Source organism: Cervus elaphus, chromosome 28 (assembly GCF_910594005.1).
Source record: "Cervus elaphus chromosome 28, mCerEla1.1, whole genome shotgun sequence".
NCBI classification, from domain to species: Eukaryota; Metazoa; Chordata; class Mammalia; order Artiodactyla; family Cervidae; genus Cervus; species Cervus elaphus.
Window position 1 is genome coordinate 14,349,706 of NC_057842.1, and position 23,620 is coordinate 14,373,325.

Sequence of the window (23,620 nt, forward strand, 5' to 3'; positions counted from 1 at the left end):
CCAGAGAGTCAGATACCTTTAGGTCCTTGGGGTGCTTATTAGATAATCTTTAAATATGGCATTAACAGGTGAAGCAGTTTTGTTTTTTTTTTTTCCTAATCTCATTTCCAAGTTTAGATTTTTTTTTTTTCTTTACTGGAAGGATGCAGGTATTACTCTGAGCAACTGGGTAATTGGCACGCCCTTAATATATTGTGCAAGATTAGAGAAGACAGGTTTTTCATTGGGTTGAACACATTTTTGAGAGCCTTATCAGACAAACCCAAGCAGTTCACAAGTAAGGTACATAAATTTAGAGTCAAGGGCTGCGATGAGGTGGAGGAAACCCGTGAAAATTGGCAGAACATAGAAGAAAGTAAAACTTGGAACCAGCTGAGACACCTAGAGAGTTGGTTGGCTGAAGTTACGGAGGTGTGGGGAGCGGGGGGTCGAGAACTCCAGGTTTAGTGATGAAAGAGAATGAAAGTCTTGCCAGGAGGCACATGGTGGGAAAAACCTATGAGAATAGAGTGTCTCAGGATCAACAGAATCAAATGCTTTGTTGAATACACGATGTATGAAGATGTCAAAAGGATGAGGACTGAAGAATAATAGGATTTTGCCACGCGGGGTCATTGTTTGACTTTGATGAGAGGAAAAGGCCGTATGGATGAAGTGCTGGTGTCAGAGCCTGGTTTTGCTTGGTTTAGGAGAGAATAGGGAGAGAGGATGTACAGCCTAGAGGTTTCAGCACAAAGTCAGTAACTAAAGGAGAGTCTTCCAAAGGGGGAAGGAGGATGTTTTGTTTGTTTGATCTTTAAAGATGGGTTGTGTCAGCCTGTTTGTATAGTGAGAACTCACTGATTCAGCTTCAATTTAGGGGCTTCCCAGCTGGGTAAAGAATCCATCTACCAAAAAACGGGAGATAACCTACATTTTCTAATAAAATAATTAAGGTTAAAAAAAAAAAAAAGAATTCATCTACCAATACAGCAGACACAGGAGACATGGGCTGGGGTTGATCCCTGGGTTGAGAAGATCCCCTGCAGGAGGAAATGGCAACCATCTCTGGTATTCTTGCCTGGAAAATTCTATTGACAGAGGAGCTTGGCGGGCTACAGTTCATGGAATTGCAAGGAGTGGGCACAGCTGAGCAAAGGCCGGAACTTCACTTTACTCAGCAATGGGAGGAATGCTGCCAATGTTTGGTGTGTGCTGATTTTAAGTATTCAAGTCTTAATGTGACCGGTACAAAATATAAAATGCAGGGGTGGGAGGCAGCAGTCAGTGCTCAACAGAGACCTCCAAAAAGCTTTAAAAGGCAGAAGGCCTTCCAGGGCATCTTGAAGGACTCAGGCACATCTAAAGGAGGAATCAGTTTTGGATGATGGAAGCAGAATAAAGGAGAAACAGGCAAACAGAGGTAAATCTGTGCTAAGACTCTGACCTTCCCATTGGTTTAATTGATCTGGTTGGTTAGACCCAACTCCAAACCTCTCCCTTCAGTTAGCTAACAGAATCGAAAATGCCCTAACATGTTCCATTTGAACATAGGATGCTCTAAATTCTTTAGGAAGCTATTCAGATCACATAATAATAATTTTGAGCTTCTAAACAAAATATTTTATTTTTTGAGGAAAAAGGAAATGTGTCTGTCTTATTCATAGATTTACTTTTAATATAACTTCTTAAATCACCCCCCACCAAAAAATGGTAATTGTTTACTGTACAGATTTATCTGAATTTTTTCAGAATTTTTATTTGTTGACATTGTAGAACATTTCATTGCTGTAATTAATTATCCATGAAAAATTTGTGGATCTTCCTCATTCATTGGATACAGTTTCATAATAGAACTGTTATAGAAAACACCTTCCTGTTCTTTCAAACTTCTCTATAACCTAAATAACACCATCTAAAATTTAGCAATAGTATTTTTGTGCAGTGGTTTTTAAAATACAGATTAAGAGTTGTGATATAATTCTGTTTTCATGAGAATCACGTGGAGAAAAAAGGCGTGTGTTAGTTTATATGTACTTTACAATAAAGGTAAAAATAAAATCCCTAGAAAAGAGGGTTTCATTAACCACTGTGGGGAGTGTGCTGAGGAGACTGAGGAGAGATGAAGAACTATGGATTTCCAGTCACAGGTGTTTGACTGAAGATGGATCTTACAATGGTGAGACTGACCCAATCCTGTCATTTCTGTATATCCTTCAGCAGACTCGTGTGAATAAAATAGTAGAGAAACCAGACACTAAGAGAGGACTTGAGCAGGATCACAGAGTTAGGAAATGCATTCAAATAAATTGGTGAGGACATGAAATTAATCAGCCATGATATTTACCTGAAAAGGAAGTCCACTAGAGTTGGGTATATAAACCTCACAGAAATGAGTGTTAAATTGATGATGTGTAAAACTGTCTTCTTAATGTTTGGAAAAAGAGACTGCATAAAATGCGTAGCGGAATTGCCAGGTTCGCAAATCGCTTTAAAGAACACGTGGCTTCATGATAAGATTAGAGTAGAGGGAGACAGTATGAATACCTGAACACTGCCAGGTGCGTGTCGGCATGGACCGATTCAAGACACAGCCAGGGTTTAACATTCCAGGTTATTCTGGTCAGATCAGGTCTGTTTCCGTTCACCATCTCTGAAGGGATCCTGAGGTCCAGGCAGTCCTCTGTTTTCCTTGCCGTCTGAGCCCGCATACCAGTTTTCCTTTCCTCTGAAACGCTCATTGTGTGTGTAACCACAGACATGTTACATGATCACCAAGGCTTTCTGTTTTATCGTTTCTCATCATATTAGGGTCTATTCTGACTGGTATAAGACATGTCATCACTTAAGCTATATTCAATGATATATTTAGTATTTCCAGACAAGAAATAGAAAATCCAGATGGTGGTAAAGGTCATGGGAGTCAGTTTTTGCAGATATTTTCAGGGCACATAAAATAAGAGGGCTGTTTCAAAGATATAAAACAGGCCTTTTTGGGGCCAAAAAAGGATAGTCTATGTCAATAATGTAAATGCATACACAGCACGATTAAGATAGAAAGAAGCCTACCCCCTGGCAACCTCTGCCCTGCTTCCGACTCCAGTTTACAGATACACCTTTGCTTGGACAGGTAGAGAGGTATGTCCATTAACTTTCTATGGTGCTGAAACTCTGAGCAGAAATTTATTCATTTGGGAAAGAAGTCCAGTGATTTAGTCGGATACACTGAGGCAAGCTCAGGACACAGACGAATAAGTTTTGCAGAAAGGAATGAAAATGGGAACATCTGGACCCAGAACCTGTGTGTTTGAAGAGTCCAAAGATGAAAATGAGAGGAAACTTGTGTGGAGGAGATGGACCAGGAGGGGCTAAGATGGACCAGAAGGGGAGAGGCTGGGAGTTTTGCCAGATTAACAGTCTTTCCTGGGTTCACTAAGCCTCAGAGAATAAAAGATGTGCCTATGAGTTGGAATCCCAAAGAGAATCCAGCACAAACGCTGTTTTCATTTTTTTTAAACCTTGTCATGTGGCAAATTCTGAATCCATTTTTAACAATATTTTTCCCTCAGAAGTGTATATGAACTTTTCTCAGTGACTGAAATATTTTGGCTTTTCCCTGAAAGTAACAGAGGAACTGTTGACAAAACCGATCAGTTACATTTACTTCCCCATCACTAGCATCTGTTGCATTTCCTTCTCCTCTCTTCCAGGAGTTGATAGATGACTCTGTGTTGAAACGCTTGTTCAAGCTACATCCAGTAAACATTTGACAGTGGTGATGTGATTTTAAGAGTATCCATAGCTGTAGGACTACTGCTCAGCTGGCTTTTCACTCTAGAATTTTGCCTGGATTATTTCAAAATGAATGAGATTTAGAGTTTCAGTTATGCTGACCTGTAATTTATGGATGCATATATGTTTTTACTTTGTAAATATAGTTCATTTACCCCTAAAATGCAAGGCAGACGGATGGGGACTTCCGGAAGAGCCATCACCAAGAGCACAAGCATGAGCGGAGAGATGTACACATTGGAGCATAATGATGGCAGCCAGTCGGACACAGCTGTGGGCACCGTCGGAGCAGGTGGGAAGAAGAGGAGGTCCAGCCTGAGTGCCAAAGTGGTTGCCATAGTGTCGCGAAGGAGCAGAAGCACGTCCCAGCTGAGCCAAACAGGTGAGTGATATGAACTCAGACATCTCAAGTTCTTACTGGAGAGACGGAGTCGATCGTCATGCTGTCTCGTGATGGGCTTTACAGTGTATCGATTCTTCTTTGCGAAGAATGTTTATTTCTGTTTTTGGAAACCTCCACGTGTGAGTTTATTCTTCTTTTCTGTACAGCTGTCTAACAGGGTATCATTTGTCAACCCTAAAGTGGTCAGATGTTCTCATTCAAGTGAAAAAAAAAATTAAGCCATGTTTACAAATATGCAAGGAAATGCAAAGAAGTATTAAAGAACCAAATTGATTGAAATGCAAGAAAAGCAACAGGATTCTCCTTTTCAAAATGTTCCTTAATGCAATTACTTCTAATTTAGACTAACTCCATATTGTCATAGAAAAGAAGGTCAGTTGTGCAACTTGAAAAAGTGTGTGAATGCAATAACTGAACTGTGATTGCTGTATTTTCAATGCAAGTAAAAATCTAGTGGTTATTTTTACTTTAGAAAAAAAATGGGTCAGTGTATTCATGCAAAGAATAATGTTTTAATACAAATTTGAGTTTCAAACATTTTCTGCTCCTTATAAATCTTAAAAGCTTTATGTCCACAAGGTATATAGAAGAAAGCAAACACAGAAGGGAGGATGGTTATGTATTCTAAAATATTTAAAAAAAACTGCCTGAAATTATATAACATTTGATCTTACATATTAGATAATTCATTACTAGGCTGAGTACTGCAGAAAACCGAAGGTAAGTGAAATATGCAACTGTTATCAATTGTCAGCACTTGTTTCTCCTGCCATAATCTTAGTTCCATTTTTTGTTCCTTAAGAGTGAAAGTCTTATTGCAAAATTTACTTATGCTAATAGTAATTTGCTTACACTAAAACACTTTCATGAAATGTTTTTTTATAGTTAACTTGGCATCCTGGAAACTACGTGTTTTATATTATGCATTTTACTGGACAAAGTGACGAATAAATTAGAAATTGGAATTTTTGAGCCATTCAGAAATTGAACTAGCACACATAGCTGTTTATCAGAGCAGAGGTTTGTCTTTCTGAAAATCATAGGATTAGAAAGGACCGATGTTATCCGGGGTCTAGGAGCTGCCTCTCTGCCATCCCAGGGGGTTGGGCTGTTCATTTTGAAGGAAAATCATGTGTCTTCCTTACTCCTTAAGAGTAGGAGGTGTTTTTTCATTTCTTTTGCTTCTTTTATTTTTGACCCTGGTGCTTAGTGGTTTGTAGGATTGATGTAATAAATGATCCTTTCCAGTGTGGGGTGTGGATGGACTTTGACCATCAGACTTCACATCACTTTATCACTTGGATGAAATGGAAATTCTCTTTAATGTCCTTCTAGGGAAGCAGTGTAACTTCCCTGTATAGTAGTAACTTCCACTGAATACCCTGGTTTCAGAGATCAGGTTTCAAGGCAAGGGGCAAAAAGGATGACAAAGCCAAGATAACAAAATAGTTCTATTCCAAAGTGACTGAGGAATGAACTTTGACTTGCCCTCTGGGGCTCAGTTTGCCTGTTTAGCGGATGGGTTTGACTGAAAGTCCACCCCTGAACTTCCCAGGTGTAGGAATTGATGTTTCTTCTTCTGCATCATGATTGTGTCTTACATTTGGTAACATGTTTTCTCATTCTTCTTCATCCTCCCAAGGTAACTGACCAGCGGTGACAACCCTGTTATCTCTCCTTGTTTCAGTGGGTGGCCTGGTTCTTCTCCCTGTTGCTTCTTTTACAAGTGATTTTTTCCCCCTTTATCAGTGGTTATATTTTCTCTCTCCTGTGAAGAGTCACCAAAATTCAGAATTCTCATTCTAAGAAATCGTGTTTTTTGTTGCTTCAGCTGCTGTGTGAAAGTGAAAGTCGCTCAGTCATGTCCAGCTCTTTGCGACCCCATAGACTATACAATCCAGGGGATTCTCCAGGCCAGAATACTGGAGTGGGTAGCCTTTCCCTTCTCCAGGGGATCTTCCCAGCCCAGGGATCAAACCCAGGTCTCTTGCATTGCAGGCAGATTCTTCCCCAGCTGAGCCACAAGGGAAACTCAAGAATACTGGAGTGGGTAGCCTATCCCTTCTCCAGCGGATCATCCCAACCCAGGGATCAACCCGGGGTCTCCTGCATTGCAGGCAGATACTTTACCAACTGAGGTATTAAGACTGTATATGATCATAAAATTTATTTTTCCATATTTGTCCTCCAAAGAATTATTCCTTAATTTTAATTTCTTATAAGAAACCCCTTGGATGGCCTACTTTAAATAAGTAGAACATCTCCACAAATCTGAATTTTGAGGCCTTCCTTTCAGTAATGCCATAGTATGTATAGTTACAAACCCTTAGAATAGTTTTCTACTTTTTAAAATGTTCCTTTAACTCGCTTCCCCCCAGGTCCGTCATTCTAGAGAAAACTATGTGATATTTGTCCAATTTTAAGAAACATTATCATATTTCATTTAGATGTCTTTAGTGTAAAGTGAACGCAATAATTATAGACTGGTGAGGGTTTTGGGGGGCTTCTAAATATATGCATAATTAAGACAAATTTTTAGTATTTCATTAAAATAGTTGATTTACAATGTTGTGTTAATTTCTGCTATACAGCAAAGTGATTCATCTATATATATATATTATAACGCGTGTGTGTGTGTTCAGTCAGTCAGTCATGTCAGTCTCTTTGCAACCTTATGGACTGTAGCCCACCAGGCTCCTCTGTCCATGGGATTGTCTAGGCAAGAATACTGGAGTGGGTTGCCATTTCCTCTCTAAGGCAGATTCTTTACCACTGAGCCACCTGGGAAGCCCAATATTATTATATATATATATATGCATATATGCATATTATTTTTCATATTCTCTTCCATGATGATTTATCATAAGATCTTGAATTTAGTTCCCTGTGCAATGCAGTAGAATCCTATTGTTTATCCATCCTATATGTAATCACTTGCATCTACTAATCCCAAACTCGCAGTCCATCCCTCCCCAAGTTGCCTCCCTCATGGCAACCACAAGTCTCTCCTTTATATCTGTGAGTCCATTTCTGTTTTGTGAATAAATTCATTATGTTGTATTTTAGAGTCCACATATAAATGATATCATATGTTATTTTTCTTTCTCTGTCTTACTTCAGTTAGTGTGATAATCTTGAGGTCCAACCATGTTGCTGCAAATAGATTTATTTCATCCTTTTTTATGGCTGAGTAATATTCCATTGCATATATGTACCACATCTTTATCTGTTTAGCTAAAACAGGTTGTCCAATGGTGTCAGTTAATCAAAGATTTGGAAGAAGAAGGCAGTGTTATGGAATAAAACAAGCTGGGTATTCTGTGGAATAGTATGTATTATGTTTAATGTAAATGTCTTCTTATGTTTGTAAAAAAAAAAAAAAAAAGTTTAAGGGATTCTATGGCAGTGAGTCTCTGGTATCTTCCCCAAGCATCTCTGCCACAAAGATGATGGATACTCAGGGAAACATGAAGCAATCAGAAATAATGTTTAACCAGCTCTTTTTAGAATGGGAGATTTCAAGTATGTTGTTTTATTTGTTTTTGTTTTTATAGCCACAGGTTTGCTCAAGGAGTTTATTTGCTTCTTTGTTCAAAATCAAGTAAAATTTATTTGCAAAAAATGAAAAGCATAGTAAATTATATATATATATATACATATATTTATGTAGTAAATTATATATGTGATATGTAAGTATATTACATTTACTTTGCACTTATATGTTACTTACTGTGCACCTCAATATATTTACTGTGCTCTTCAATTATGTATAATTATTTATGTTGAATATTTCAAGTATAAACAATGTTAATATTTTAAAATCACCTTTAGCACAATATGCATAATGGAAGTAGGAATTTTTAAAAATATTTTTTAACTGGGAGAGTGATATAAACAGAAATGTTTCCAAAAATGCTACTGCTAATGAATGGCTTCAAACCATCAGGCACATAACTCAAAACTTGTTTGGTGTGCAACATCTGAATTAGATTGAAAAGGGTATAAGAAGTGGAAGGAAAAGGAAACTTTAAGGAAAAGCCCCTGATCCAGGAGTGTTTTGGAACTGAATGGAGCTCTGGTTTGCTCAATGTAGGGCCAGGCCTTAGGATATGAGGGGGGCTTTGGGCCTAATGTAGGTATAGCCTGGCCTTTGTAGGCTGAGGTTTGCCTCACTAAGAATGAAGGCTCTTCATGAAGAGCATCCTTATGTACACCCTGTATTTACCAACACGTGAAGATGATTGTGGTGATAGTTACCATAATAATGATAAGTATTCATATATCTAAATGATTGAAACCAGGATGTTTGCATTTCTAGAGCTTTTTCCATGTACCCCTAAGTTATACAGGCACAGGTGTGTGTGTATAACTGCAATCCATGATTGGAGACAAAAACATTGTAATGAGAACTTTTAGCTTTTTTGAAGAAGACACCTATAGATGTAAAAGTATTATCAGCTTTATAAGCTAGAAACTACTTAATTTACTTTATCATATTATTGAATATCTGTCTCTCCAGGACTGTACCAGGAACAATGGGTATTTCAAAATTTAGAAGCATTATTCCCAGTGGACAGAAATCATTCACATTTGAAATAAACAAGAATCGAAGAACTCAATAAGAAAACGTAAAGCCAGATGCCAAATGTGATAATACCCAGTGTCATTTATGTGTATTCCCAAGGGAAGTGGGAAGACAGTTTGGTCAAAGGACTGAATTTCTTAGGATAAGAACACATACAGAATTAGCAGCTGATTATAGTCTAGACATTTAATGTAATTATTACTTGTTATATCATTAACAGCTGATGATACTTCATTAACTAGATTAATATCATCTTTTCCTACAAACTGGCAGGATTTTGGTGGTTTTACATTGATTAAATTATGGAAAATGTCACAGGACTTTGTTATACTGTCAAATAATCAAGTTAATTATCATGTACTAAGGCCATACTAAAAAAGTCACTTCTGTGTTCCTTTAAGAACAGATATTTTGTACCGTTCCAACATTTTCCACCATCCACATTTCTGTTTCCCCTGTGCAAATCCTTTATTTCAAGACCTGCTCAAAATCCTCTTAATTCATCTCATGGTGTTATTTCAAGATTTTCTAGTCTCTTTTTCCTCTGAATTCCTGTAGATCCCAACTTCACTGTCAACTTGTTGCAAACACAAACACTCTGGGGCCATTGCCATGAGCAAAGCAATAAGGAAATAATGATTAAGAAAAACTCTCATCTGGACACAGATAAACAAGCAAACAAACAAACAAAAAGCTTCAGTGACTTTAAAATGATTCACACTCCCTCTGAGAGAAATCTGAGTCTATATATAATACCATTTCACACCAGTCAGGATGGCTGCTATCCAAAAGTCTACAAGCAATAAATGCTGGAGAGGATATGGAGAAAAGGGAGCCCTCTTACACTGTTGGTGGGAATGCAAACTAGTACAGCCACTGTGGAGAACAGTGTGGAGATTCCTTAAAAAAGTGGAAATAGAACTGCCATATGACCCAGCAATCCCACTCCTGGGCATACACACCGAGGAAACCAGAACTGAAAGAGACACGTGCACCCCAATGTTCATCACAGCTCTGTTTATAATAGCCAGGACATGGAAGCAACCTAGATGCCCATCAGCAGATGAATGGATAAGGAAGCTGTGGTACATATACACAATGGAATATTACTCAGCCATTAAAAAGAATACATTTGAATCAGTTCTAATGAGGTGGATGAAACTGGAGCCCATTATACAGAGTGAAGTAAGCCAGAAAGAAAAACACCAATACAGTATACTAACACATATATATGGAATTTAGAAATACGGTAATGATGACCCTATATGCAAGACAGAAAAAGAGACAAAGATGTATAGAACAGACTGTTGGACTCTGTGGAGCAGGCGAGGGTGGGATGTTCAGAGAGAACAGCATTGAAACAAGTATGCTATCAAGGGTGAAACAGATCACCAGCCCAGGTTGGATGCGTGAGACAAGTGCTCAGGGCTGGTGCACTGGGAAGACCCAGAGGGATGGGATGGGGAGGGAGGCGGGAGCGGGGATCGGGATGGGGAACACATGTAAATCCACGGCTGATTCATATCAAAGTGTGGCAAAAACTACTACAATATAGTAAAGTAATTAGCCTCCAACTAATATAAATAAATGAAAAAAATTTTTTTAATTAAAAAAGAAAAAACCTTCCAGCCACACTGTGCTTCTTCCTCTTGTCCTCTGTTACACCAGGGTGAGTGGAACAGGGCCCAGGTCCTCACGGACTGCACCGAGTCCAGAAGCCCAGCTATGCCTGCTTCTTCTGCCTTCCTGACCTGACACATTTAGTGTCATCTGTTCTAGGCTCAGACATTTCCAAAAGACTGAAGTTTTAGGCCTGCCTTCCTTCTGCCGTTTTTCTTCAGAAATCGTGACGCAAGGAAGCATAAAATAATTTTGTGGCAATTATTAAGAGGCCAGTATATTGTGGAAAGGGGAAGAAAAAATACTGGAAGGAAAACACAAGATGTGTGTCAATAAATTGCCTAGCCTATGAACACAATTTGGCTGAAGCAAAGATGTATGAAAGAGCCGTAATGGGACATATGTTTTGGAAAGAAGATTGGAGCCAGGTCTTGAAACCATTTAAAGGACTCTGCTCACTGTTTTTATGAAGAGCTTTTAATTGAAAATAGAAGAAAGAAAACTGTGTCCCCAGAAGCTTAAGTGGAAGCAAGATGTACAAAATAGTGAGGAAGCAGAAAGGTCAGGGTGAGGCTAGTGGATGAAATGGAAAAATGTGACGTAGGTAGAAAAAGAGCCATAAAGAGGGCCAGGGATGAGCTTGTTGTGATAAAGTAGGGGCCCAAATGGAGAGGGGACAAAATGAGAGACCCACATGTAGGGGTAACTGGCAAGGGAATGGGGGTGGGCAGGATTCAGGGAAAGAGTGAGTGAGCAACCAGAAGGAGAAATAGACCCGAGGGAAGGGAGGGTTTCCCAGAGTGGCTGCTTAATCCCCAGAAGGACGGGAAGGCCAGGAAGTGAGAACAGACCATTGGAGTTTGCACCTGCAGGTCTCTCTTCCTGGCCCAGTGGGGAAGGACAGGGGTCCTCAGTGTGGGTGGCTCGCCAGGAGGGAGACCGTTCCTCTCTCCATTCTGTCCGCGTTTCAGCTGGAACCACCATCTCCTAGATCTGGGATGGGACTGCTGAAGATCAGGCTGGAGGGTCGACAGTGAGTCAGAGCAGGGATTCCCCAAAACCCTAAAACCTATCAGATGAGTGGTGCTGAAAAGATGAGAGAGAGGGAATTACTACAAACTTATCTTCAGAAGGCATGAAGGGAAGAGCTCAGTGTGAACAGTCTGTCTTTCATTCATTATACCAGCATTTATTGACTATTTTTCATGTACCAGACTGTCATCGAAAGGGTGTTAGGAGCAGGTAAAGTGTATGTGTGTGTGTGCACATGCGTGTGCATGCACGTGTCTCAGAACAAAGGGGATCTGGGCATTTTTCCAGGATGACATGTGGAAGAGGTACCTCTGGGTGAAGATATGGAAAAATTTGAGATACAATACAAAAAATTTAAAGTATTGGAGCAAAATCCCAAAGAGCAAAGTAGTTAATTTGAGGACACAAGGTTATTCTTGGAGAGTGGGCAAGATGGTACTGTCCCTGTTTGATAGACGAAATGGTTGAAATCCAGAGGAGTATTGCGGTGGGATTCCTGAGTCGTGAAGGAGCCTGTGTCCAGGGCGATGCGGTTAGAGGGAGGGGTTCAGGGTGAAGAGCTTAGTAGTGAGATGGTCATTTGCATGGATCAGAGTACGGCCAACCCCTGCCCACGTTCCTGAGTTTGGTTGACGGAAGTCTCTGAAAGTAGCTTTAGAAACATCTCCTAGGGTTCATGTCATCCCTGCAGGCTTGTGATTCATCGTGGCTGTTCTTTTTTTTTTGTGTGTGTGGCTGTTCTTATATCTCTCAAGTCATCCCCAAAGTTTCTGCATCTCTGCTGTCCTCCCAGGATTTCTGCAGTCATTGTTGAGTCTTTGAGTTCTTGTGGATTCTGACACGAGGATTGGTTGGATCCAGACCCATTTTGGAAGTTCACTGTCTTGGGATGCCATCTGCTCCTTAGGTGACTGTCTGCAGTATGAATATTAGTCTCACTGGAGAAAGGGGAAGTCCTGCCTTCTCTCTTATCTGTAGATATTCCCCTTCCCAAGGCAGAGAGCAGACCTTATTCTCACTCAGAATATGGGTCAGGGGACTTCCCTGGTGGTCCAGTGGTTAAGACTTTGCCTTCCAATGCAGGGAGTACAAGTTCAATCCCTGGTTGGGGAGCTGAGATCCCACCAAAAATCCAGAACATGAAAAGAGAAGTAACAGTGTGCGTGCATACAGTCGATCAGTTGTGTCTAACTCTGCGACCCCATGGCCATGGACTGTAGCCCATCAGGCTCCTCTGTCCATGGGATTTACCAGCAAGATTACTGTGGTGGGTTGCCATTTCCTCCTCCAGGGGATCCTCCCTACCCAGGGATCAAACCTTCTGCATTGGCAGGCAGATTCTTTACCACTGAGTTACCTGGGAAGCCTGTGAAGTAATAGTGTAACAAATTCAATAGAGACTTTGAAAATGGTACACATTAGGAAAAAAAAAGAAAACTTTAAAAAAAAAGAATATGGATCAAAAAGACTTTTTTTTTTTTTTTTTCCTTTGGCAATTTAGCTCAAGGAAATTATTTCATTACCATCATGGGGATGAAGAGAAACATTTCAGAAGGCCCAAAGAGTATTAAAAACTGTATAGATAGAGTTCATTATTCTACAAAATCATATGGGTTAAAACTTAAGTATTCTAAGAAGTTTTAGCTAGACTTAAGGGTAGTTCATTTTAGAATAGCTTAATAAGAGTTAATGAATATCCAAGGCATATCTCTAACTTCTCAAGACATAGATAGAAACTAACCATAGTACCCTTGATCCATTGTCAAGAAAATAACAATATACACAAAACTTGAACTGTAATCCACTTATCCCTAAAGGAATAGTTCCTGAAAAAGCTAATTTACCCATGAGCTCAAGGCATTATTTTAAAATTTATGTTGTTCGTAGTCAATATGCGTTCCAAGAAAATGTCCAAGTTATTAAATGCTCTTCTGCTTATCTTTTTCCAGTTTTCTTCTTCAAAGCCACACAGTTAAGGCAAGTCATAAAATAAACCATGCACCAGCTTAGACCTCATACTTTATTTACTTGGAGAAAATGATTGTCTTACGTTTGCCTTAGGACTTGTTTTTAATCTTTCCAAGCTATCCAATTTACCAGAATATTCTGCATGGTTTAAATCTAGTGCTTCTTGGTACATGCTCTCTGCCTGTTTCTTTGCACAAGCTATTGTAGCGCTGGAGGAGAGGGGGCCACAGTGATTTTATTGGACAGTCTAAGAAAAGTTTTCTTGACTCTGCTGATGTTAATACTGGAAGCAAAACACTTTTACAAAGAATGGGCACCCCCCTCCAAAGTTTCAGAAACTGAGAGCTACTGTAGGTGAAAATCTTGCTGAAATTGAAGTTCCTTGTCTGTGCCTCATTTAATCATTTAACAGTGCTAGGGAAGCATTCTGAGGAACGTCATGTTTCATGTTCTTTGTTTCCTGAACGCACGGTCCTGGTGCCAGAAATGATTTTTGGTCTGCAAAACCATCAGATGAATGTAAGCATGAGTTCTTTTATTTACTGCTGCTGTCTGGCTTAGGAATTCACTACTGTTAATAGAGATTTAATGCCGCAAGAGTAACTCATCTGCATCAAGAGATGCCCTAATAAGGATTCGTAGTTTTAAATACACGCCAGCTGCTCTATTTTTGTTCTTTTCTTTGCTCTGAACTATAAAGTTTGGTGTGGCTAATAGGTAGATACACTTTTAGTTTGATTTGGCAGAAAATAGTGGAATTCATTTTTATAATTATTTGAATTTTAGGACTTGGAGGAAGAAAGAAATACATTTATTAAGTGACTTAAAAGCATAATACTAAGTATACCTTTAATTATAAATTCCTTTAATTATAATTATAAATTCTTGTTAACCGGTACTAAAGTAATTTTTACACATGAGATTAGTTTCAGAATGGATGTTCTAAAGTGTTTCAGGTAGCTTAAATGTAACAAGAAATATGTCTGGTTATTTTTCCAGATGACCAATTTCAGTGCATCCTCATCTAATGCAGACTGACTTTCAATAAAGATTTTTTGATTGATTTCTTTGCTAATGGTTTTTTTCAGTTTTAAACCCAAAAAGAGTAAAAAGAAGATTCATCAGACTCCTGTAGTATCACCACTTATTGCAAATTCACTGCAAAAATATTAGGAGTGTATGATTAGCTAATCTTTTATGCATTTTACTACTAATATTGATAACACCATCAGCAATTAAAGCTATTATTTATTAATCACCATCAGCCAGCTGGCATTTTAATTATTTTGCATTTTAATTATTTTTTCTGTAGTTCTCAAGACACAGCCACGAGGCACTATTATTATTGACACTTTATGGGTCTCATGACTTGTCCAAGGCCAAACAACCCTTAGAAGTTCAAGTAGAACTTATGTTCATAACCACTTCACCGTAATCTCATTCAACTTCATGGACACACAGAGAAATACCTCTCTTTTTAGCTTTTTAGAAACAATCATAGTTTCACAATATTTCATTTTGTTCTTAAATATGGCCTTTTTTTTTTTAGCTTTTAAAATAATCTGTATTTAGGATGACCACTAAAGAAGGTTGGGTTGATTTGGGAAAAGGTGGATCAATATAGAAGGAATCACAGTGCTTTGTATCTAGGAGTTAGTGGCTCAGAGGATGGGATGTCAGACACGAGACACAAGACATGTGTGATGTTGCCTTTTAAGGAGAGTGATTGTTGGGGAAAAACATTATTTGTCACTTTGGTCCAGCTTGCAGTGGGGGCAGTGATTGGAAGGGGTTTTTGAGGATATTGGGGATCGTCAGCATATAAATGGCAACTGGGGTCAATGAATGTGCTTAGGGAGAAAATGCAGATCTATTTTCTAGATCCTCTTCCAAAAGGGAAGTAGATGTATAAAATAGAAGAAAACAGAAAGGGGAAGGCCTTTCTGAGCCTCAGTTTCCCCAACTCTGAAATGGAATGGTAAACCACACCGACCTGAGAATACTGTTGAGACGATTAAATGAGTATCTATGTTAAGAGTTTAGCAAAGGACTTGGCATATGAAAAGGAATCAATAATAGTAATGGTTAGCGACTTTAATAACTCTGAGAAAACAAAGATAAGAACAGCAGGCAAAGAACAGTGTCGGTGGTATTGCTCATGGGGCTGGAGGAGACTGGACTCTTTCTGCATCAGTGCTTCCAAAGTTCCTCCTGTCCGACGCCCTCTGAGAGCCAGTGGGGTCGCAGCACTGACCTCAGGTACCTGCCTAGACGTGGTTGCACATGCCACTCTGCGCACACAGCGGGCATCTGTGGGCTCCCTGACCTGTAAGGCCTCCTCCCCGGACCTTTACCCAGCCTCTTCTATACAAGGCCCGGGGTCAGCCTGCTCTGGCCCACAGCCTGTGTTTTTTAATGGCCCATGATCTAAGCATAATTTTTCTGTTTTTTTCAAATGGTTGGAAAAAAATCATAATATTTTGTAACTCATGAAAAGATGTGAAATTCAGGGTTGGCATCCATAAATACAGTTTTGTGCAGGTGTTCAAAACTGGTTTTGAACACCAGGTTTATACAGGTGTTCCCTGATGGCTTTCATGCTAAGAAAGCGGAGACCATGTGGCCTGTACAGCCTGAAATATTAACTCTCTGGTCCTTTAAAAAGCAAGTTTCAGGATCATTTTTATAGACTCCATATATATATATATATATGATACATGTTTTTCTTGAGTGGGATAGGAGGTGGGAGGGAGGCTCAAAAGGGAGGGGATATATGCATACTTATGACTGATTCACGTTGTACAGCAAAAACCAACACGACTTTGTAATGCAGTTATCCTCCAATTAAAATGTATTATTATTATTATTTTATTAAAGAAAGTTTTATGGCTGTTGCTCCAGCGTGAGAACTCAGGGGTTCTATTGGAACAGGACCTTTTCTATAGTTCCCTAAACAGGGTCTCTGGTTTTCAAAGGCGGTTGTTAGTTTATACTATTACACCATGAACTTTGCTCTTTCCTCCCTTACTCATGTGGAGGTTCATTTATACGGTGGGCCCATCGATATCATCTGTCATTAGGTCAATGAGTCTCCAAAATGAAAGTATATCTCCGCCAGGGTAAGAATCTTTAGATCTTCAACTTTGCTCTAAAAATTGATCCCTGATTTAGCTGCTGACATAAAGTAGTAAAAGAACTTTCCCTCGAAAGCACTTCATTTTCACAGTTGGGCACTCAGGGACTTAGTTATTTCACTGGTGATTACATGCCCAGCATTTAGCACATGGCCTAGCCTGGGCACACGCAGACGGTTCGGAATGAATGAAAGTTCAGAAAGAGTTTTCTGGATTCCCTTTCTTCACAAGTCACTGAGTCCTCCTCACACTCCGGTCTGAATTCTGCCTACTCAGTTTCCCCAGACTGTTCTTACTAAGGTCCCAGAAAGTCAACGGGCATGAATTTGATTGGGAGAAAATTTAACTTACAGTAGAGGTCACAGGTATTCTGCAGATATAAACTGAGGAGATGTGTATAATAGAAAAATTTTTATGAAGATTATTTATTTATTTTTATTTGACATGACTAAAGGTTTCTCTTACACGTCACTTCCTTACTGACAGTGCCCCAGCCAGACTTACCTCCCTTCAGTTCACAAAACATACCTTAAAGCTTCCTTCTTTGTATCTTTACAGGTGTTGCAAAGTTCTTTTTTTAAAATTAATTTTCATTGGTATATAATTGATTTACACTCTTGTCTTAGTTCCTGTGGAACAGCAAAAGGAGTCAGTTAAACATACACATATATTCATTCTTTCTAAATCCTTTTCCTATGTAGGTCATTACAAAGTGTTGGGTAGACTTCCTTATGTTATACAGCAGGTATCTGTTATCTATTTTTTATATATTAACGTATATATGTCAACCCCAGTCTCCCGGTTTATCCCCCATCCCTTTATCTCCTGGGTAACTACATTTGTTTTCTGTGTCTGTGACTGCTTCTGTTTTGTAAGGAAGTTCATTTGCACCATTTTTTTAGCCTGTCAAAATCTTTCTCTGCATCCAGTCCCTACTGAAATCCCAACCTCCTGTCGGGGCTAAAGTGGTCTCTGAATTCCTGTAAGATTTTTCTGGTTCTCCAGTGGTGTGGTTTAAGTATTTAAGTGTCTGTGGAAGTCCCACTCACAAGATGAACTTAGAAGTTACTCAAGGACAGTTATCAAACAGCAGGCATCTTTCCCCTAGGACGGTTAACCTGCAGCAGATGTGTTTCCCCAGGGACAGTTATCCTGCAGCAGATGTGTTTCCCCAGGATGGTTATCCTGCAGCAGGCGTGTTTCCCCAGGGACAGTTATCCTGCAGCAGGTGTGTTTCCCCAGGACGGTTATCCTGCAGCAGGCGTGTTCCCCCAAGGACGGTTATCCTGCAGCAGATGTGTTTCCCCAGGACGGTTATCCTGCAGCAGATGTGTTTCCCCAGGGACGGTTATCCTGCAGCAGGCGTGTTTCCCCAGGGACAGTTATCCTGCAGCAGGTGTGTTTCCCCAGGACGGTTATCCTGCAGCAGGCGTGTTCCCCCAAGGACGGTTATCCTGCAGCAGATGTGTTTCCCCAGGACGGTTATCCTGCAGCAGATGTGTTTCCCCAGGGACGGTTATCCTGCAGCAGATGTGTTTCCCCAGGGACGGTTATCCTGCAGCAGATGTGTTTCCCCAGGGACGGTTATCCTGCAGCAGATGTGTTTCCCCAGGGATGGTTATCCTGCAGCAGATGTGTTTCCCCAGGACGGTTATCCTGCAGCAGGGGTGTTTCCCCAGGACGCTTATCCTGCAGCAGATGTGTTTCCCCAGGTGCGGTTATCCTGCAGCAGATGTGTTTCCCCAGGGACGGTTATCCTGCAGTAGATGTGTTTCCCTAGGACGGTTATCCTGCAGCAGATGAGTTTCCCCAGGGACGGTTATCCTGCAGCAGATGTGTTTCCCCAGGACGGTTATCCTGCAGCAGATGTGTTTCCCTAGGATGGTTATCCTGCAGCAGGTGTGTTTCCCCAGGACGGTTATCCTGCAGCAGGCGTGTTTCCCCAGGGACAGTTATCCTGCAGCAGATGAGTTTCCCCAGGGACAGTTATCCTGCAGCAGATGTGTTTCCCCAGGACGGTTAACCTGCAGCAGATGAGTTTCCCCAGGACGGTTATCCTGTAGGAGGTGTGTTTCCCTAGGGACGGTTATCCTGCAGCAGGCGTGTTTCCCCAGGACGGTTATCCTGCAGCAGGCGTGTTTCCCCAGGGACGGTTATCCTGAAGCAGGTGTGTTTCCCCAGGGACGGTTATCCTGCAGCAGATGAGTTTCCCCAGGACGGTTATCCTGCAGGAGGTGTGTTTCCCCAGGGACGGTTATCCTGCAGCAGATGTGTTTCCCCAGGGACGGTTATCCTGCAGCAGGTGTGTTTCCCCAGGGACGGTTATCCTGCAGCAGATGTGTTTCCCCAGGGACGGTTATCCTGCAGCAGATGTGTTTCCCCAGGACAGTTATCCTGCAGCAGGCGTGTTTCCCCAGGGACAGTTGTCCTGCAGCCGGTGTATTTCCCCAAGGACGCTTATCCTGCAGCAGATGTGTTTCCCCAGGACAGTTATCCTGCAGCAGATGTGTTTCCCCAGGACGGTTATCCTGCAGCAGATGTGTTTCCCCAGGGACGGTTATCCTGCAGTAGATGTGTTTCCCCAGGACGGTTATCCTGCAGCAGGGGTGTTTCCCCAGGACGCTTATCCTGCAGCAGATGTGTTTCCCCAGGTGCGGTTATCCTGCAGCAGATGAGTTTCCCCAGGGACGGTTATCCTGCAGCAGATGTGTTTCCCCAGGACGGTTATCCTGCAGCAGATGTGTTTCCCCAGGGACGGTTATCCTGCAGCAGGCGTGTTTCCCCAGGGACAGTTGTCCTGCAGCCGGTGTATTTCCCCAAGGACGCTTATCCTGCAGCAGATGTGTTTCCCCAGGACAGTTATCCTGCAGCAGATGTGTTTCCCCAGGACAGTTATCCTGCAGCAGATGTGTTTCCCTAGGACGGTTATCCTGCAGCAGATGTGTTTCCCCAGGGACGGTTATCCTGCAGTAGATGTGTTTCCCCAGGACGGTTATCCTGCAGCAGGGGTGTTTCCCCAGGACGCTTATCCTGCAGCAGATGTGTTTCCCCAGGTGCGGTTATCCTGCAGCAGATGAGTTTCCCCAGGGACGGTTATCCTGCAGCAGATGTGTTTCCCCAGGACGGTTATCCTGCAGCAGATGTGTTTCCCCAGGGACGGTTATCCTGCAGCAGGCGTGTTTCCCCAGGGACAGTTGTCCTGCAGCAGGTGTATTTCCCCAAGGACGCTTATCCTGCAGCAGGCGTGTTTCCCCAGGACAGTTATCCTGCAGCAGATGTGTTTCCCCAGGACGGTTATCCTGCAGCAGGCGTGTTTCCCCAGGACAGTTATCCTGCAGCAGGTGTGTTTCCCCAGGACGGTTATCCTGCAGCAGGCGTGTTTTGCTCTCACACAACCGAGTGTCTTCACATCAGGAGGATCTTGGATTCATGTTATGCTGACATATTGAGAAGAGCTCAGATGGTGACTCACTGATCCTTTAATATTGAGACATGCTATATTTAGTGGATAATTTTCAAAGGTAATTTTTCTTCTATGTTGGGTTTTGTTATTCTTAGGAAATCTACTCATCTTTTTTAATAAGTAGAAGTAAATTTTCTTTTCTTCTTCTCCCTACATTTCCCCTTATTTCTTTTCTTGGCTTATACATCACTTCAGAAGCACCTAGGGATTGATCTGGATACGTTTTACTGGGCAAATCCACCTTTCTCCTTTCAAGTTTTAACCCTTCTACAAATAATTTTAGATAATTATCTTTTGAAAGTTTTGAGACAGTAAATGAATTGTTGTGATGGTAACTTCCTTACCTTTACAATAAAAGTCAAATAAAGTAGCATTTTATTGGGAAATTACTGAGAGACAAAAATAGGCATTGGTGACTTATGATGCTAGTTTTCAACACCCTCCTGTGTATATCACTCCATTTAATAAAGGTTTGCCTATTAATCTTGTGAAAACACTTGGTAAGAAATGCAAAAATATCCATTTTTTAAAGAAATCTTTTTTTGGCAATAGAAACAGAAGATCCTTTTATATATAATGGCCCTATTATAACTTCTTTGCAAGTCAGCTAGTGAATTCCTACATGAAAAATAAAACTTCTGATTTGGGGCCAGTACATTGTGATACTTATTATAAAATCATTTACATTGTAAGGATTCTTTTCTTATGAATAAAGAATGTGTACACACAATGATTAGTCATACTTATAGTGAGACTTAACAGACTTTTTCTAGGACTGCAGGAGAAATAACAGTTAATATTCCAGATTCAAACTCAATTTCTTGGAATGTTTTTGAAAGTGAAAATAGCACATTCCTTCCACTCTTAATTTGAAACTCTAAAACCTCTGACGATTTATCAAATAGTAAAGTTAAATATCTATTATACTTAGGAAAGTTTCAAATGGAAAAGGTTATAAATTATACATAATAACTAAGTAAATTTGCTTTTATAACTAAGCCTATACCTTCATTGAAACATTTTGCTATTATCTAATGAAGTAAAGGTATATCAATTGGGAAATAAAAGCAAATTGATGAAGATGTTAATTTAATACTTTTAGCACTCTGAAATTGAAAGGGTAAGACAGAGTCCTTGATCTGTCTCCTTACATTCTGGAAACTGGAAATAGATGCAAAGCTGCTAATGAGGGAGAGTTCTTGAGAGGAGAACCTATTGATTTGAAGCCCACAGGAAAATACATCCAGGAGACAGTTAATTGACTTTAGGTGGTCTAACCTGCTGCTATAAATGCCAGTCTTACTTACAACATCTACCTCAGGAAATTCACCTAAACAATTACTCAGTTGTTTTTAAAATGAAAAAAAAAAGAAAGGAAAGGAAGGGAAGAAGGAGAGATAGAAAAAGAGTAAAAATTATTTTAAGGGAGTTACATAAAATTTCATGGAGATTCTTAGATATTCAGCAAATCATTGACCTAAAAATACCAATTAGCATGTATATTGGAGACGTACAGCAAGATCAGAGAAGGGAAATTTTACCTCCAAAGTAGAAATTTACTTTCAATTCTGTCTTCTCATGGATGATTCCTTATTGTTTCTTTCAAAGTAAACACTCAACAGTATTATGTTTTGTGAGGAAAACTGATCCACTTGTATAGATTATAAGAATGATTTTGATATTTAATCTAAATTTTACAGACAGAAACATGAAAGAATAAAGGCTGAATTCAAATATATGTTAATGTTGCATTAAATGTGTTGACCAGGGTGATAGAGCATTCTTTATTTCCAGAGTTGCTTGAATCTAGTCTAAGTACAATTGCAAGCACTGTGTTAATTTTCATTTCAAGGTGTATGTGGCCTGAATCCCAGGTTCCTTGGTGAGTCTGCCCGCATTCAAGTGGTAATAACTCAGTGATAACGGGAGTCTGCCAGCTCGCTCTGCTTTGCCAGACCCCTCCCTGGGCTTTTTAATTCATATTCTGCACGTCCTAGATTCTCTGGCCCAGATAACATGGTCTGACAATTGGGTGCACATCTTTTCACTCTGTAAATGGCTTTGTAACACTATTCAGAGTAATGCCAGTTCTCTTACTCTTTTGTTCTGCTTTTATATTTTTAGAGTTATCGCTCATCACATACCCTTTAGCTAAGCATTTCAGAAGAGCCTCTGCCCTTTGGAACTCTGCACTGGGTATTCTTCCTGGCCCACCAGAAAGGGAAAGCATTCCCCTTGCCCTTCATTTGTTTACAAGCTCTTTGATCAAGTAGAACATCAACAGGCAAAGAACTGCCCTCCCTTTTTATATGAGACTAAGAACACACACACCTTTTTATGAAACTTTATAGTTTTATAAAGTCTTTCATGTCTATCATTGAATGAGTTCAAAATGCCTGAAAGATTTTAAAATCAGAGCCTGGATCATATGAGGAAAGATCAGAAATGCATTAACTGAAGGAGGTTCCCAAAGAAAATGAATTTTAAATTGAAATGGGATATTAATACATGCTCTTCATGCCTCAAGCTTTCCATAAGTTTTAATACATTCTTAATATAATTTCCCTTCTTTCAACCCAGAATACAATTGTGACAGTTGAATACAACCAAAAGGAGCATGAATATTTTGAACTGCACATGCATATTAATCTGTAAAAAAAAGAAGTCTGTTTTAGTAGCTTATCATCCTAAGCATTGATGTTCATTTTTAGTTAATGTTCTGCTCACCTCCCCAGGATAAGAAGAAACCATCATTTTTGTTTTAAGCTTTAATTTTTCCCCATCTTTATGTCAGAAGTGCTTGAAACCAGCAGATGCTCCCCAGTGAAGTTTAGTGGTGACTGTTTTTACTGCCCCTTATCCCTGGTGGTTGCTTACATGGTGAAGAATCCACATGCAGTGCAGGAGACCCAGCTTGGAGACCTGGGTTGGGAAGATCCCCTGGAGAAGAGAATAGCTACCCACTCCAGCATTCTTTCCTGGAGAATTCCATGGACAGAGGAGCCTGGTGCGCTACAGTCCACGGGGTGCAAAGAGGCGGAGCACTGGTGGTACTGTGTGATGACAGACAGTTATCCACTCCACAGATACTTATCACAAGGTCATGAATAGCTAATACAAGTGTAATACTTGCTCAGGCTGCATCCTGTGACTGTTCTTGCATAAAGCCCTTGGTGTACATGGTCACATTCCTCTCTCTCAGCATCTTGGGAGATTGCTATGACATAAGAAGGTGATTATTTTTGAATTTTCAAGGGAAAAATGAAGGCTGAGAGAAATGAAGTCACTTGTCCAACGTCACCCAACTGGCAAGTAACCGAAAGGATTTGGGTCTAGTCTGTTTCCAGAGCCTCAGTCCTTGCTATGGACTGAGTATTTCTGTCCCCCAAAACACGTAAGTTGAAACCTGATGCCCAAGGTGAGGGTCTCAGGAGGTGGGGCTTTGGGAAGAAGATTAGCTTACAAGGGTGGAGGCCTCGTGACTGAGATGAGTGCCCTTATAACGGCAACCCCAGAGACTTTTAAAGGGCCCTTTTCCTGTGAGACAACAGCTGTCTTCAAGGAAGTGGGCTCTCATCAGAGACCCAGTCTGCCACCACCTTGATCTTGGAATTCCCAGCTTCCAGAATTGTGAGAAGTAAACA

At 40.5% G+C, this 23,620-nt stretch overlaps 1 protein-coding gene across 49 annotated transcripts in view; it reads left to right on the plus strand.

The window, feature by feature from the left end:
- Positions 1-23,620, plus strand: part of RIMS1 (regulating synaptic membrane exocytosis 1) — a 578,197-nt gene that overhangs the window by 499,168 nt on the left and 55,409 nt on the right. For 23 of the 49 annotated variants that reach the window (XM_043890084.1, XM_043890085.1, XM_043890086.1 and 20 more), the window contains one exon: positions 3,918-4,153. The exons of 21 other annotated variants lie outside the window; for them this stretch is intronic. In XM_043890084.1, the coding sequence (XP_043746019.1) occupies positions 3,918-4,153 (236 nt within the window). The remainder of the gene's footprint in view (positions 1-3,917; positions 4,154-23,620) is intronic. 5 more of the 49 variants (XM_043890091.1, XM_043890095.1, XM_043890100.1 and 2 more) reach the window with 1 other exon arrangement.